The 16,494-nt window shown below is 48.4% G+C and overlaps 1 protein-coding gene across 4 annotated transcripts in view; it reads left to right on the top strand.

Moving 5' to 3' along the window:
* Positions 1–16,494, top strand: part of LOC135808705 (sushi, von Willebrand factor type A, EGF and pentraxin domain-containing protein 1-like) — a 40,151-nt gene that overhangs the window by 17,312 nt on the left and 6,345 nt on the right. For 2 of the 4 annotated variants that reach the window (XM_065321928.1, XM_065321931.1), the window contains 14 exons: positions 7,193–7,276; positions 8,540–8,575; positions 8,839–8,946; positions 9,367–9,402; positions 10,022–10,084; positions 10,267–10,311; positions 10,556–10,591; positions 11,049–11,075; positions 11,755–11,772; positions 12,343–12,393; positions 12,595–12,699; positions 13,202–13,229; positions 14,114–14,158; positions 14,479–15,573. In XM_065321928.1, the coding sequence (XP_065178000.1) occupies positions 7,193–7,276; positions 8,540–8,575; positions 8,839–8,946; positions 9,367–9,402; positions 10,022–10,084; positions 10,267–10,311; positions 10,556–10,591; positions 11,049–11,075; positions 11,755–11,772; positions 12,343–12,393; positions 12,595–12,699; positions 13,202–13,229; positions 14,114–14,158; positions 14,479–15,573 (1,777 nt within the window). The remainder of the gene's footprint in view (positions 1–7,192; positions 7,277–8,539; positions 8,576–8,838; positions 8,947–9,366; positions 9,403–10,021; positions 10,085–10,266; positions 10,312–10,555; positions 10,592–11,048; positions 11,076–11,754; positions 11,773–12,342; positions 12,394–12,594; positions 12,700–13,201; positions 13,230–14,113; positions 14,159–14,478; positions 15,574–16,494) is intronic. The other 2 variants (XM_065321929.1, XM_065321930.1) reach the window with 2 other exon arrangements.

Below are 16,494 nucleotides of genomic sequence, written 5' to 3'. Positions count from 1 at the left end.
CTCGACGCTGATTGGTCGATGGAGCGTAATAAGCTGGTTGTGCGCATGCGTACTGCGAAGCTGAGAGTGTTTTCCCTAAATCCCTGAGGCCTGACGTCATGATTCAAGCAAGACGTGACTCGACTGTACGGGGGGAGACTGCATGCCGCGACGTGACGTGAGCTAGCTGACGTGACCGTACCACTCGTAGACTGCTCACGCGCTGCATGCAGCGCTGCAGATCTACGACTATGAAGGCTGGAGGATCAAAACGCTGAGCAAAACGACGATCGATCGTAGTCGACTCCTACTATGTAAACTAGACTCTAGACTAGTCTAGAGGACTCGACTACGATCGACGATCGGTCGTCGTTTTGCCCAACGTTTTGCTTTTGAAGTTTTGCCAAGTAATTAGTTTTGGACAAGTCCCTGTACTGTCAGTGAGTCGTGCTTCATGAACGGCAGCACGCTTACTCATGAGTCATGCTGCACATGCACAGGGAGTAGATCTTGTGACAAGTAAGTAGTTAGTACAAGTCTTGTCAACATGTCATTACACAATACATGTCCGTCGAGAGCTAGCTGACACAGTGTGAGTACACAGTCACTGTACAGTGTGAGTGGGAAACACTTCAACTGCTACACCCCCCCCCCCCCCCCCCCCCCAGCCTACAGACATACAGTCAGTGCTACGCTTGCTACTTGTACTGTCTGTATATGTAGTGTAGAGTGTGCAGGTCACCTGCTGAATGATTATGTACTTTACTCATACTGCCACTACTACTGTACTAGTACTGGCTAGATCCTGCACAGGGTGAGTGACATGCACCAAAAAGTGCGAGTGGTATGCATTCTGTACTGAGCAGCCTATCCAGCTAGCTCAGGTTGGAACAGGTACTGACTGGTTTCATGGCCAAACAACCGCCGAGTAGAAACAACCGGCGGGCACTGCATGTTCTACTTCTAGTTCTAGTACAATGACTAAGTCTATTGTACTTATCTGACGCTGTGTGTGGGTCAAGTCCTGGATCCAGCTGACTTCTGGCAAGTACTGTAGTACTAGTAGTAGTAGTAGTACTAGTAGTAGTAGTAGTTCAACAAGTACTAAGCACAGCCCCAAGTCCAGACTGTCCTTATCCTGTGTAGGCTGCCACAGGTACAGGGGTAGGACTAGGCCAGGCCCAGGGTCAGGGGTAGGAGGAGCAGCCTGCTGGGGTATCATCGGACACCCATGCAAAAGAGCCTCTTGCAAACGCAAAGTCCAAAACAATGTTTTGGATAATGATTATGATTGTACGTGGCATCATGTCAATTGTCATGCTGAGCATGAGGTGTACAATCATGTACTAGTAGCTAAGTAGTGGTTGCGACTTCGGCGATGATTTGTAAGAAAGGTTTGCTCCCCACACCGGAGCTCGCGCTATTCCGCCGACTTTACTTGACACTTGACTGACTAGACTCACGACTGCCATCCGGTGTGGGGAGCAAACCTTTCTTACTAGTAGTAGCTAGCTAGATTTAATAGATGTATGACCATGATCTGATGACTGTTATCAGGTTATGTCACAATATGTGCTTTGGACAACGTCGTTTTACGTAAAATGACACCACACGTACATACACCACGCCACACATACTAGTACGAGGTGATTTGGCTTTTTTTAACATTTGGCATTTTTTAACAAATGTGTAAAATTTGCTTTTCTTCTGGCTGTTTCTCTGCTCCGGATGGCTGTATCGAAACATGGGTGGTGGAAAATGAGAGCCAGTTTATCGTAGATCAACATTGATCAGAAAATTTGGTGCATATAATTTAATTCTCCCTGCCACGTCGGTATAACTAGTGGTGGTTGCTTTGCCATTTTGTGTAAAATGTGTAAAATGAGCCCCTGAATGGACGAGGAGGGCAGTGAATTGCTTCCGCAGGGCCTTTGGACGACGTCAGGCCGTCTTGCCATCACTAGAGACAGGAATGAAGAACAGTAGGTCACGGAATACACTCTGTGACAACGAAAACATGGCTGCGATGCTATGCTATCTATCCAATTCCACCGTATAACACAGCCACTAGTTACAAATACAAAAACACGGCTTTCGCAGCATACAATGCAGTTCACTCCTCTGTTGACAGATTAATTATCATCCACTAGCAATCCTTGAAGTGATATCTATCAACTTCAGAACATTGATGACCGAATATCCCAGTTTGTGATGCCATTTTACAAATTTGTTAAAAAATGACACACCAATTATTTGAATCCTGAGAATACTATGAAAGTAGGACATGATTCAAGACACTTTCCAAAGTGGGATCATTCCCATTTTTGGACACAACGGGCATGACGGATAGCACTTCGACTTGCAACAATTTATTTGGACGTAGCTTGTCTAGAAGTGACTGAAAAAACGTCATTTTACAACCATGTTAAAAAAGCCAAACCACCTCGTACACACCACTCAACTACTTATGCCACTCTGTACTACTAACAATACATTCATCGTCATAGCACATGAGCTGAGCTGAGTCAGTGCAGTGGCCATACCATTACAGTCGACCTACCCTTATAACGATAACCTCTATAACGATATTACCCTTATAACGATATTTTTCTGCCAAACCAAATCACTCCATTGACTTGTGTATACAATGGCTTACCTCGATAACAATATTGCTATAACGACATTACCCCTATAACGATATAACATGGGCTGACCAATCGACATTTTCCAATTTATAACAGTATCCAGCAGGGAATATGTAAAGTCCACTGTCAAGGTAGGGCAAGCTTCACTTGATAAGTCGCTGGGACATGAAGAAATGCAATTGGGGCACCAGTGGGCACCTTGCCATGTACATAATGTGCATGTACATGTACATGTACAGAAGTTTTTGACTCTGAAGAGTGTAAAAAATGAACTAAATTCATGCATAATGACGTACATGTACAGTATGTGTATGAATGAACCAGTTACCCTTATAACAATATTACCCTTATACATATGTACATGTAACAATATTTCTTGGTCGGACGCAAATATCGTTATAAGGGTAGGTCGACTGTACCAATCCACGGTCTATGGACTATGGGTCCATGTGTATGGGGCTGGGGTACTGGATCCGTACCCCCCCCCCCCCCTGACTGTGTGGGTGTGGGTGTGTGTGGGTGTTTGTGTGTGTGTGTGTGTGGTGCTAAGATACTACAGTAACTACTACTACTAGTACTAGTGAGTGCAATCATTGTAGTTACATGATAGGCCTTGGCGGATAATGCCGGCAGAAAAATTGGCAGAATTCGGTACTTTTTCTGGTAAGTTTCATGCATGTTTGGTATGTGGATAAAGAAATGGAGCTGAATTCGAGGAATTGCCCGCCATAAGGTTTGTATGGTTCTGCCAATTTCGGTGCAAAAAAAGCAGAATCTGCCACCTTTTCGAGCATTATCCGCCAAGGCCTATTACATGTACATGACTGTACTATAGTGTGAAGACTGAAGTGATGGTCGTGACGACTGACTGAGCTGAGTCAGAAGGTTGTTGTTGTTGTTGTTGTGTATTTTAATTCGCAAACCAAACGGGCAGATCTGCCCAATGAAAAGGTGTCGAATGCAGATAGAAGGCACTGCAGATGTACGTGTTACATGTACAGTATATTGTTTGGAGTAGAAGCGAGGGTGAATGCACCAACCTATTGGGAGCCGCCCCGCGCCCCAGCACCTAATTGTCCTAAACAAGCGGGGAAAGGCACCCCCAGACGGGCGGCCCGCCCCCTTCGCCGTCCATGGGGTCCAACGGAAAAAGTAGTGCCGCACTTGGCACTGTCTAGGCGGATGCTCTCAGTGGTGAGGGTGATGGTGACCGTCACTGGCGTCAGTACCTCGCCCGAAGACAGGTGAACATCGACAAAGTCGCCTGCGTTAGCAAAGCAATGAGCTGCGCACTTGTGGGTTGTGTCACGCCTGCGTGGACCCATGGCCCAATCCGTTATGTAGATCGTTTGAGTGGGCCCATGGATGCAGCTAATGAGTAATGGGGTCGTTCTCGGCACTTGTGCCAGTGGTTGTGAGACTTATCCACTCGACCCCACCGTTAGGCGCTGCATCTGCCGCTAGGGTTTACCCGGTGTTAGCGGCCGTCGTGACGTGAGTTCCGTTCGGGAACGGACACGATAATTTACTTTTTTTTGAGTGGGCCCATCGTAGAGCAGCTGAAACCGCTCGAAATCATTCTCACCATTCTGCCTGAGATAGACCTCCACGGACCGCGGCCCGGAGGAAGAGATTGTTTGTTGCGCGTCAATTATTTCCTGCCGTCTCAACGGTGAAGGTACTTTTAATTAAATCTGTTTCAGCCATGGCAGTAGGACGAGCTACCAGCCATGGCAGTAGGACATGCTACCAGCCATGGCAGTAGGACGTGCTACCAAGAAGATGAGTACTACTAGTACTACGTGTACTAATATACATGTACTGAGAAGTGGAAAAGTCGCCGTTGTGATTCGAGCGCCAGACATTTATGGGTACTCGACATATTCAATTCGGTAGCGGCGAGTCCAATGCCCACCACGGATACCACGGACGCTACCTGTTGGGCCATAGAAGAAACGAAAGTCGCCCCAGTCTCTGTTGAAACAATGATTATGTACGACCACACACGAAGTGAAACCACTCATCGGTCAGTGTCGCTCGAACCAGACGGGCGCGATGCGGATCTTCCCATTTTCGAGGGTCTTGCCTGTGGCCCGGGGAAGGTGAATATCAGTCTGTAGTCGTAAGGGGCCGTCCGTAAATATCGATGTTTTTTTAGAGACGATATTGGTGCTTCTCTCCCTTGACCCCCCTCCCTCCCCCCAGAAGACGCACATGTACATCTAGATCATGGAATCAATATTTTTGGATGCTCATGAAGTGCCCAGGATGTTGAGCTTACTTGAGGGTCCGGTGTAGGCGTGAAAATCCCGCCGCACTCACGCAATAGCTGCATCGCCTGGGGGGAGCGAACCGGGTTGGCGCTGCAGTGCTCACAGCCATCGTGTACTGGTGTAGCCAAAGCGGCTACGCTCGGGCTTGAATTTTTCAAATCCTTGTTCAGACAGTGAAGACTGGAAACTCTTGTGGAGTTCGTCCGTGTTTGTTCGCACTGCCTCTACGTCTTGAAAAAGGTCTCCTGCAGGCATCGTTCGGCCGATTTCCACAATCAATAGCTCATTCTTTTGCTCTTGAAATTCGCCATGGGCGTACAGCTTCCAATTTTTGATTTTGTTCTTGTATCGCGAGTTTTAGCTCCGCGAACGGAAGCTGGTTTCACATTTCTTGTATAGCCATTTAGACGTCCGCGTGCAGGTATCGGCGAAACTTCAGATATTTACATCGATATTTTTCTGATGCTCGAAAAGACGCACATGGCTCAAACCCCCTCCCCCCCAGACGCACCAATATCGTCTCTAAAAAAACATCGATATTTACGGACGGCCCCTAATATACCGGTATTTTACGACTCCCTGGTCTAGTCTGTACAGCGAAGGGCCAGTGCCGAAGCGAATCTTGTTGTTTGATGCTGGGACACACACACGGAGAAGGCGTCCTTTCGATTCCCCAAGCCATCTTGGTCGCTTTTCTCAATCCGCTGGCGGGTGCCGACCAAAATATGTCCGTGAGGTACTGGTGAACTGGAGTTCTGGCATCTTTCCTGATCGCGACTCGGTACACTCTTTTCTGTTTGGCCTCGCTGAGCTTTCACACTGAGAGTGGGGAGTTTCCTGGCCACAAATGACAAAGAAATGAATGATTCCCTTAGTTATGACCATGATGACAGGTGACTGGTATGATCCCTGAATGGCTTGAGTCAGTAGCTTGAGTCAACACGAAGGTAAACATGGTAAACTCTTCACTTTGAACCGTTCCAAGTGAAGAGTTTACCATGTTTACCTGTTTACCAAGAAAGGACAGAGGAGACAGCAAGCGGCTTGCTGTCTCCTCCGTCCTTTCTTGTTGCACTTGCAGATATGCGCACGGCTGCCAGGTTTTGTTGGTGTGCGCGGAACGCGCGGCCGACCTTGATGTCTCCCCCCCCCCCCCCCCCCCCGACCGATTCTCACCGTCGATAGATCATTTTCAAGGTCTTGGAATTCTCGGTAGTATCGGAGGCCAAATCGAAAAATTCGAGACCGTGTAACCCTCCAAAGACACACCTTCACGTTTTGCCGTGCGCTGATTGGTCAAATCCAAATACAGTCAGACCTTGCTTAGCCGCACACATCCGTTTTCCACAAAAAAATATCCGGATAGGTGAGGGAACCGGATAATCGAACACACATACTGTATGTATTCATTTCATGACATCCGTAACCAACAATTTTCTTCCGGATGGTGAGGGAGGCGGATACACTGAGAGGACCGGATAAGCGAGGTCTGACTGTAACCGTTATTGACGCTGTGTACGGTCGTAGTGAGCCCTGATACGTAGCAGCGGGGTAGTGCATTAAGTGCATGGTGGCCCTTGGTGGGGTGGATCAGGGAATCGTCAAAAACCACTCCCTGTGCTGGATTTCAGGTGGTCCGACCAAAACGACGGGAAATGAATACTACATGACATGACTGTACTGTATTCCCCCTAGCCCGGGGGGGGGGGGTGAAATCAACCCGGTTTTTTACACTATGTCCACTATGCTCCCGAATGAATGCGGAAAGTGGTTGAAATTTCAACCCGGGTCAATACGTAATGCGTCATGTAAACGCTCCAGTCAATCTGTGTTGAATCATGGCGGGTCAATCAGTACCAGTGAATCCGGGGGTGAAACACCTCGCATAAATAAGTCGCAGCGGCACAGCGATGCACCGGCGACTCACTAGCAACTCACTCTGTGCACATACTGAGCTCTCACTTGCGGTTCTGGTGCTGACTTCTTATTTGACTTCTTTCGCATACCGGTATTCTCGAATATAGCCAGCCCACATCGTGGCATGGCATGTACTCGTACTCATACGTAATGGGAGAGCTGCTGCTCAGGGCCCTGGCTGTGCTTATTTGACCACATGATACGCACACATGTGCATGTGCATCTCGTTCAGCGCATGCAACATTATGGTCTCAGCATCATGCAGGCTCACCGGCATCTCGGCGGGTACCTGGCACATGCAAACTGTGATGGTATATGTATTATAACTTAATTTATAATACAACCCATGTGATGCAATCTATTCATTGCAACTTGCAGGGATCCAAGGGTGAACCAGGTGCAGAGTGGGCTGAAACAGACATGATCAATCTCATCCGAAACTGGACAAGCGGCGATTCCTCCGTAAGCTCAGCACCGCTGTAGAATGATTAAAGGGGAAGTTAAGCCTAAAGCTTTCACCAGTTGTAGTCTTCGGGGTGCTGAGTCGAATGGTCTTGGTCCGAGGAAGCTGAGATGCTCCCTTCCTCCTTTATTCCCACTCGAACTCGCGCACTTCCACCGAAACTGGGTGACTGCGCCCTACTATATGGGGGTTTGTATGCAAAATGTCACTAAAAGCACCATTTCGTTCTTTAAAAAAGCACGGATGACCGCGATTGGCCCATATGTCTTTTGGACGCCGAGTCAACTAGTGTTGGTCCGAAAAGGCTGCGATGCAGCATTTGGGCCTTATCCCAATCGAACATGGTTGAACAAGCGGTCACGTGCTCCTGCGTACACCAGTCACCTGGCCGCCGTGCCTGCAGGGTGCAACTAAATACTTATAGCCTGTTTTTGGTGCATTCCTGTCACTCGAGTTGAACCTTGGTGTGAAAGTTGTAGCCTGCTGGCGTGGTGACCTGGTAACTGGTGTATGCAGGAGTACGTGACCGCTTGTTCAACCATCATGTTCGATTGGGAGTAAGGCCCAAGCGCTGCATCGCAACCTTTTCGGACGAAAACCAGTCGACTCAGCGTCCAAAAGACTACAACATCTGGGCCAATCCCGGTCATCCGTGCTTTTATAAGAACGAAATGGCACTTTTAGTGACATTTTGCAGACAAATCCCCATCTACGTAGTAGGCCACAGTCACCCAGTTTCAGTGGAAGTGCGCGAGTTCGATTGGGAATAAAGGAGGAAGGGAGCGTTTCAGCTCCCTCAGACCAAGACCAATCGACTCAGCACCCCGAAGACTACAACTGGTGAACGTTTGATTTTAGGCTTAACTTCCCCTTTCACTGTACCATAATATTTCCCCACACAGCCTGGTTGGGCTGAAAGAGGGGACCAGACCGTGTGTGTCGGGGGGGGGGGGGGGTCATAGAACCACGAATACATGATAGCCATTTATTTGGTATTGCTTCTTTGTCACATTAAATTGCATGGGTGTGAAACGATGAAGGCACTAACAGAATCTGGGTTGAAAATATACAAATTCGCAGGTGTTGTAGTTGCGTTGTCAAACTGATTGCCGCAAACAACATTCGGTTTGGAGGAATAGCCAGTGGTACCGAAAATTTGCAAGCTCGGTTTTTTTTACACAAGGTATAATTATGTATACTATAAAGTTGAATGGGTATTGCTACCTACATATTATATGATTATTTATCTTTCTTTCTTCCAGGACGCAGTGTATGTGCCATCCCAGCCCGGTGATAAGGTACTGTACTGATGTAGTGTCAAGCTGCATTCGTTTGATCACAAGTGAAATTGATCATGCAAAAATTATACTCATATAGCTCCTTTACCCTCAACTTCTGAGCCTGGAGGACAGGAAGGGGGCATCATTCATTTGGGTAGAGATCAAATCCACCGTATCTCATCATTTAGAAACGCAGACCGTGGCCTTGCGATATGATTCCATCAAAAGCCCCGGTTTCAATTTTCAAACTTTGTCTGGGACTCTGCCTCTCCCCACTGCAGGGATCAAAGGGTGACACTGGTGATATGGGCACTCAGGGCTTGCAAGGTGAGACCGGCCTGAAAGGAGAGCGGGGATCAAAAGGTGACCGGGGACTCATTGGCGATAAGGTATGTCATTGCGTGACCTGTTCCCTGTAGCATAGATACTAGTACTTGTACTAGTATGCTGTGCATTGTGCATGTTGCCGTGGTGACCAACTACAGTGGGAAATCTGCTGGGATTCACATCACAGTTTGCCGGAAGAAGTTTTCCCAGATCCTATTGAACTTTGGTGTGAACAGTGGAAGAAGGGAATCCGAGGCCTGCACGTTGATCACAATCACGCAATGTGACGTGATGAAGTGCAGCGTTACTTGTGCATGGTCCGGCATTGCCTACCATGCCCTGTACTTACTGGCGTGTAGCCTCTATATCAAACCTGCATCATCGGGTTTGCGAACAGCTACCGTAAGACATCTCCCGGGCAGACTCGGGTGCGTAATACCGAAGTCCTGTCCAGACCACTGCCTGTGCTGTGCGTTGTGCAGGGTGACCGCGGAGAGCCAGGAGGTGCTGGGCCAAAGGTATGGTCTGCTCATTATAGGTGCAGGTGCAGGTACATCAACTACAGATCACACGTACCTGTACTAGTATTCTAAGTGAGATCACAGTGATGTTACAGTGATGTCACAGTGATGTCACAGTGATGTTACAGTGATGTCACAGTGATGTCACAGTGATGTTACAGTGATGTTACAGTGATGTCACAGTGATGTCACAGTGATGGCACAGTGATGTTACAGTGATGTCATGGTGATGTCACAGTGATGTGGAGGCCGCCGCCATGCGGAGGCCGCCGCCATGTACATATTACACTGGTATAGGTCTATTATTCGATGCTGCTGGTATGGAATTCACTTTCTGCCTTTCTGTTTTGTACTTCAGAAGTATGCCAATTAAATGCTGAGCTGTGGTGCTTGTGTTTCAAAAATATATACCGGTATCCTGCTAAGAAAGTTGTATTGTGTGATTGTGGTTTGATTGCATATTCCTGGCATGTTGTGCGTACACTACACCACCAACACTGGCACTGTTGCGCTTCTTCTATTCCCGACATGGTGCCAATTTGTTATTCCAAGTTTCTAACTAGTGTGGTGGTGTATTGTGTGCTGACTGCTGACTGCTATACGTGGATGAATACAGGGAGATTCTGGAGCACGGGGACTGAAGGGAGACCGCGGACAGCGTGGGCTTGACGGAGATCAGGTGTGCACTATGGCTGTGAATCAGTCTTGCTCTGTATTGTGAATGTGCTTGTTCATTTGTCTACCTGTGTGTGTATTTGTTTGCTTGCTCATGCCGCGTGTGTGCCGTATGCCAGTTAGTATGGCCCTGTGCATACACATAATGTTATGCATATCGTATTGTTCACTGTCTGCTCTGTTCAGGGACCCGCTGGCTTTTCTGGAGATTCCGGCCCGAAAGGCGAGAAGGTAAACCTGACAGGTGGAAGTGATCCGGCAATCCGGTAGTACAATTGATGGTCGTCAGGCCTAAAAATCCACGGCTTGCTCCAAATTACCATAGATGGCATTGTGTACTGTTCTTTTCTGCTGCCGTGTGATGTGCTGCCTCCTCAGTTGTCCTTCCTCTAGTGAGTAATCACTCTGCAGGCAAATAAATAACCCTCTTTAAAAATTAATAATATTATACTCTGTGTGCTTGCACTGTTGCCAGGGCGATCAAGGTATTACCGGGTATCCAGGAGAAGCTGTAAGTGCCATACCCACTGAGCTGATTGGCTAGAACTTGCACATTCAAATCTACAAGATCACTTTCTGCCGAGGCTGTGAAGTTCTGAATCAGATACAGCAAAACCTGTAACCAAAGACCACCGTGAACAACGACCACCCTGGTACTGCAGACCACTTTGCCAGGACGGACGGTCTCACCTTCATAATTATTATGGTTGTGCGGTGCAAACCTCTAACTAAGGACCACCTGTCACTAAAGACCGCACTCTCTGGCCCCAAGGGGTGGTCATTAGTTACAGGTTATACTGTATAGTTTGCCCAGGTCTGCCGCAGATGGGTAAAGCACACAGAACCATGTATCATGTAACATTGTTAGTGACTGTGGATTTGGAAAGCGAGACTTTCAAAACACTTGTTGACGCTGCTGCTGGTAGCACTTCTCTAATTTGCCATCTTTGTCTGTGCGTACGGAACAGGGTCCTGCAGGAGAAACCGGACTGCCGGTGAGTGATGTGTGTATATGTGTGTGTGTGTGTGTGTGTGTGTGTGTGTGTGTGTGTGTGTGTGTGTGTGTGTGTGTGTGTGTGTGTGTGTGTGTGTGTGTGTGTGTGTGTGTGTGTGTGTGTGTGTGAATGGGTAGGGTGCACATGCCAAGGGAGGTGGCTGCATTCAATCACTTTGGAACACGCTGCATGATGTTACATGGCCGGAGAGTTGCCTTGACTACACCATGGCAGCTGGAAACTGGCGACTCATTGCCAGGCCGACATGTGCGGTTTTGGTGCATTTGGTGACAAGTCGTCTGTGACCCTGCAGCACAATTAGCCAGGTTCAGTGCAATCCTCTGCATGCCGTAGGTACCGGTAATCACTATTTGCAGCGGATACAGTGGTGGTAAGGGCGAGTGCAATGCTGCCACCATACACCACCGTTATGATTACGTATAGCAGCAGGAGTCTGCAGAGATGCACGTTTTGTGCAGATACAGTCAAACTCTTGCTGCACACCTGCAGTCAGCAGTGCCGGGAGTGTCTGTTTGAGTGAACCGGGTGGTATCCCTGAGCGACGTGAAAACGGCAAGGTAAAGAACATCATCAGTGTCACTTGTACATAGTCCTTCTTCTTGTATGCATGCTTCCCTCAAAGTAATGAATTTGCTTGCATGTGTGTTTGCTTTCTCAGGGTCCTCCAGGCCCAAAGGTAAGTGACAGCTGCAGGTGTGTGTGTGTGTGCACGCGCGTTCGTGCTTGCCATTGTGTGTGCATATGCGTGTGTACTGTGTGTAGTGGTATGCCACACATGGCAGTATTCAAGCATGCTGCCATGCAATATCCATGCACTTATATTATGTGTATCACTCATTCAGTAGATGTGCACTGATGATTTTTATGACCAGCAAGATTACAATATTTTTTTCTAATAAACCAGTGATGATGCTCATGTACTTTTATCAGCTCATTGATGCCAGGAAGTAGTGCAATGCCAATGGTATTGTACTACTCCGTGATTGATACCAGGTATAGTTCTTTCCGTTATACCTTTCTAGCTTTTAGTTGTCATACTTATTATGATCATTGTTTTGATATGTTGTCAAGGCCATCATCATCATCATCTTCATCATCATCTCAATCATAATTGAGAGGCTTTGAATCGTTTTCAATATCAAAATATAAAAAAATATAAATAAAAATCAATAATCTTCCCATTACTAGTCACGATCCGGGTCGGAACTTGATGTGATTTACTGACTTGCTGCTTGCGTGTTTCCAGGGTGATGCTGGCACAGGAAGCGGTTCAGGCATTGCATCCATGCTGCAAAAGGTACATGTACAGGGCGTAGCATATACAGCGCATGAACCTAACATCCCAAAAGCGGACAATAACTCCCACTGGTTTCGGTCAGAATTGACATGTGTAAACTCCAATATATCCTGCGGAATGGCCATCATACTAATGTTTCGCAGTCCGCCCAGTGCACAATTTTGAGTCCTCACTGCTATGCACGTGTCTGAATCTCTGCAGACGTTAACCAGTGCTTTGCCGGCCTGTGCTGAGGCAATTGAAGGCAGCATGTACTATGCCACAGATGTCAAATCACCAATATTCTGCGATGGCACCCAGTGGACGGTAAGTCATTACCCCAATACGGACACAATCGCATCAGATCAAAGCTATCGATAGGTCAACTCCACACGCACGGCCACATACATGATTGTATATGTAGAATGAATAGAAGAAAACGCCAGGTTGAGCTTGGACCATCCAACAGATTTTATCACGAAACGAAAACAAAATGCAACCAGACTATCCTGCTCCCTGTCACTATGGTAGCGGGGTGTTACAAAATATAATATGAAGGAATCTCCAAGGTTATACAATTGTGCATGATAAATCCTTAGAATCCTTGGACATTGGATGTCTATACTCCCGGCCTGTATGCATAGTCCACAGTATCAGCATTGGAATATTCTGGAAGTCCTGCACACATCCACAGTATCAGCATTGCAATACACTCAGTGACTGGAGGTGCTGCATACACTGTACATGCAACCGTGCTGCTTCTGCTGGCACTGTGGCCCCAGGCCCAATGTGGGTCAGTCTGTCACTGTTGTCTGTGTGTCCTGCCCAGTGTCTTGTTCCCGGTCGGTGCAGTGAAGGTAAGCTACACACTACACACTACACTGAGTTGTACTGATAATAGGGACCGGCAGATTCTGCTCGAAAAGGTGGCAGATTCTGCTCGAAAAGCAGTGAAATTGGCAGAACCATACAAACCTTATGGCGGGCAATTCCTCGAATTCTGCTCCATTTTTTTATCCACATACCAAACATGCATAAAACTTACCAGAAAAAGTACCGAATTCTGCCAATTTTTCTGCCGGCAGAATCCGCCGGACCCTAACTGACAAACAGTTTCCATCATACATAGTGTGCAGATCCCCAGTGACACCGGCTGCAGTGACTGACTCGTCACCTGTACTGCTCGGGTGAATCTCGGGTGTATCTGTACGACACAATGTTATGTTCACCATACAGTATATCCCAGTGGGTGAACATAAGTCGCACTCGAGTATAAGTTGCACCCCCATCTTCAGGTTTGAGCAATATTGTTTCGATATATTCACTTCAGTAGTAAGTAATGCTCGATTGTAAGTCGCACCCCCCCCCCCCTTTCTACCCTGAATTTTAGTGTAAAAACTCGGGTGCGACTTATAATCGGGGAAATACGGTACATGTAGATATACATGACTGTATGTGGCAGCAATATCATAAGCCTTGGCACGTTCCTTGGATCAAACTCCACAGTTTGGCGGTCGTTCATAATCCTCAAGTTTGTAGGCATTGTATTCCATGTCATCAACACCAGTGGTTTCCGGGTAACTTGGCAGCCATGCAACATACACACCTGTAGAGGGTGCCATACTTCGACTACAACGCTGCAAAGCTTGATACACCCTGGTACACAGTGGTACTGGACTACAGCATGACTGGTTGTTCGTTCTAAAGTCCTCTTTTGTTGTTAAATTGTGACTTCCTGCAGCCCCACCAGTCCGTCCATCCCCAACACCAGCCAGCACTGACCCGGGTAAGATCCAGAGATTCTACAGAGGCATCGTTTGGGTTAGCGACAAACTTTGCACAGGAGGAAGGTACTCGCACGTGCTTGTGTGATACATGTGTTGATGGGTGCATGAGTAGACGAACGGCTGTGTGTGAGAATGTGTGAGAATGTGTGTGTGTGTGTGTGTGTGTGTGTGTGTTTGTGTGTGTGTGTGTGTGTGTGTGTGTGTGTGTGTGTGTGTGTGTGGTGTGTGAGTGTGTGTGTGTGCTCGCCCGCGCATCCGCGTGCATGTGTACCATAACTTTGCTCTATCTGTTGCATGTGTGTGTGTGTGCTGTCTGCAGTGGAATCGCCACGCTGTCCGGCCGTGCCAAGAGCTCCGAATCGCTCTCCGTCGTTCAGCACGGCGGCCGATGCCGACGGAGGCTACTTTCCCGGCACCATCGCCAGTTTCTCCTGTAGCCAAGGGTACATCCTCGATGCAGGGAGCAATCCTGATGGCACAATCACCTGCACAGAGTCAGGTGAATGGTCCCAGTCACCGCCAGTCTGCACCGCTATCACGTGCTCGCCGCCAATTCTGCCGGAAAATGCGGTGGGAGTGCCGCGGCGGGAAGAATACGCCGACGGCGAATCGGTCACTCTCTCGTGTGTCGATGGATTCCACCTTGTGGGTGGCAACGTCGCGGTCTGTTCAGTTGGCGGATTCTCGTTTGTCGGAGCGGCACCGTCATGTGTGGCTGGATGCCCAGCCCTACCTGCAGTCCAGAACGCAATAAATACTGCCAGTGATGATCACAACGTTGGCTCTACACTACAGTACGTATGCAACGCTGGTTATGTCGTACGAGGTAGTGCTGAGCTGCAGTGCCAAATCAATGGGCAGTGGTCCGGCGAAGTGCCCAGCTGCGAACAGTTCATCTGCCCCGATCCTGGCCTGGTGGCGAACGGCATTCAGCGCATCCGCAGCCTGACAACCAGCATTGAGTACGTGTGCAGTGCGGGCTACGAGATTGTTGGCTCTAGCGTGCTGCAGTGCATTGCAGGTGTGGGCTGGAATGCCAGCGTACCGTCATGCTTGCCCATCATGTGTGGACATCCCGGGGACATCGCCGGCGGAACACAAACGCCACCAGTGCAGACAGAGTACAGCGTGGCCACTCTTCTCCAGTACGCCTGTGTAGGTGACACAGAGTTGACGGGAAGCGCCTTGCTACGCTGCCTGCCCGACGGCACATGGAGCGCGGCATTACCAGAATGCCAGCGACGCTCCTGCGCATCAGTCAATGTTCCGGACAACGGCGAACTCATCGGGTCGGGACGCGCCAACGGTGACGTAATCCGCTTCCGGTGCAACACTGGACACCGGCTGGTCGGCGATTCCGTGCTGCAATGCAATGCTGATGGGCAGTGGAATGGCTCTGCACCGCTGTGCCAAGGCAAGTCTTGACAACCACCCGCAATCGTGTATACAGTAGGTATCAGTATGGTGTGGGTGGTAGGAGTGCTGTAAACTCCCAGTATCCGCATGACAAACATTTCGCGATTTCTCAGAAATGGCGAGTTTACGATGGCAAATGACCGTGAAGCTTCCTGGCCACCTACATACAATGCATAACGTACACCCACTGTTGAAGTTCGAGTTCACGGTGGCTAATATTCACATTGCACGCTTCTCACGGAAAAAGAAGAAGCGAACATTAGGCAGTTGCAGTTGGTTGACAGTAGTAAAGTACAATACAGCAGTGTTCTAAATGATTGTACAGTAACATGTACTTACTTACTCCCTGGTGGGGGCAAGCCTCCTGTACATCACAACATGTATTTACTCCCTGGTGGGGGCAAGCCTCCTGTACATCACAACATGTATTTACTCCCTGGTGGGGGCAAGCCTCCTGTACATCACAACATGTATTTACTCCCTGGTGGGGGCAAGCCTCCTGTACATCACAACATGTATTTACTCCCTGGTGGGGGCAAGCCTCCTGTACATCACAACATGTATTTACTCCCTGGTGGGGGCAAGCCTCCTGTACATCACAACATGTATTTACTCCCTGGTGGGGGCAAGCCTCCTGTACATCACAACATGTATTTACTCCCTGGTGGGGGCAAGCCTCCTGTACATCACAACATGTATTTACTCCCTGGTGGGGGCAAGCCTCCTGTACATCACAACATGTATTTACTCCCTGGTGGGGGCAAGCCTCCTGTACATCACAACATGTATTTACTCCCTGGTGGGGGCAAGCCTCCTGTACATCACAACATGTATTTACTCCCTGGTGGGGGCAAGCCTCCTGTACATCACAACATGTATTTACTCCCTGGTGGGGGCAAGCCTCCTGTACATCACAACA

The sequence above is a fragment of the Sycon ciliatum genome, chromosome 2 (genome assembly GCF_964019385.1).
Source record: "Sycon ciliatum chromosome 2, ocSycCili1.1, whole genome shotgun sequence".
Lineage (NCBI taxonomy): Eukaryota > Metazoa > Porifera > Calcarea > Leucosolenida > Sycettidae > Sycon > Sycon ciliatum.
This window is presented reverse-complemented; position numbering and strand designations above follow the sequence as displayed.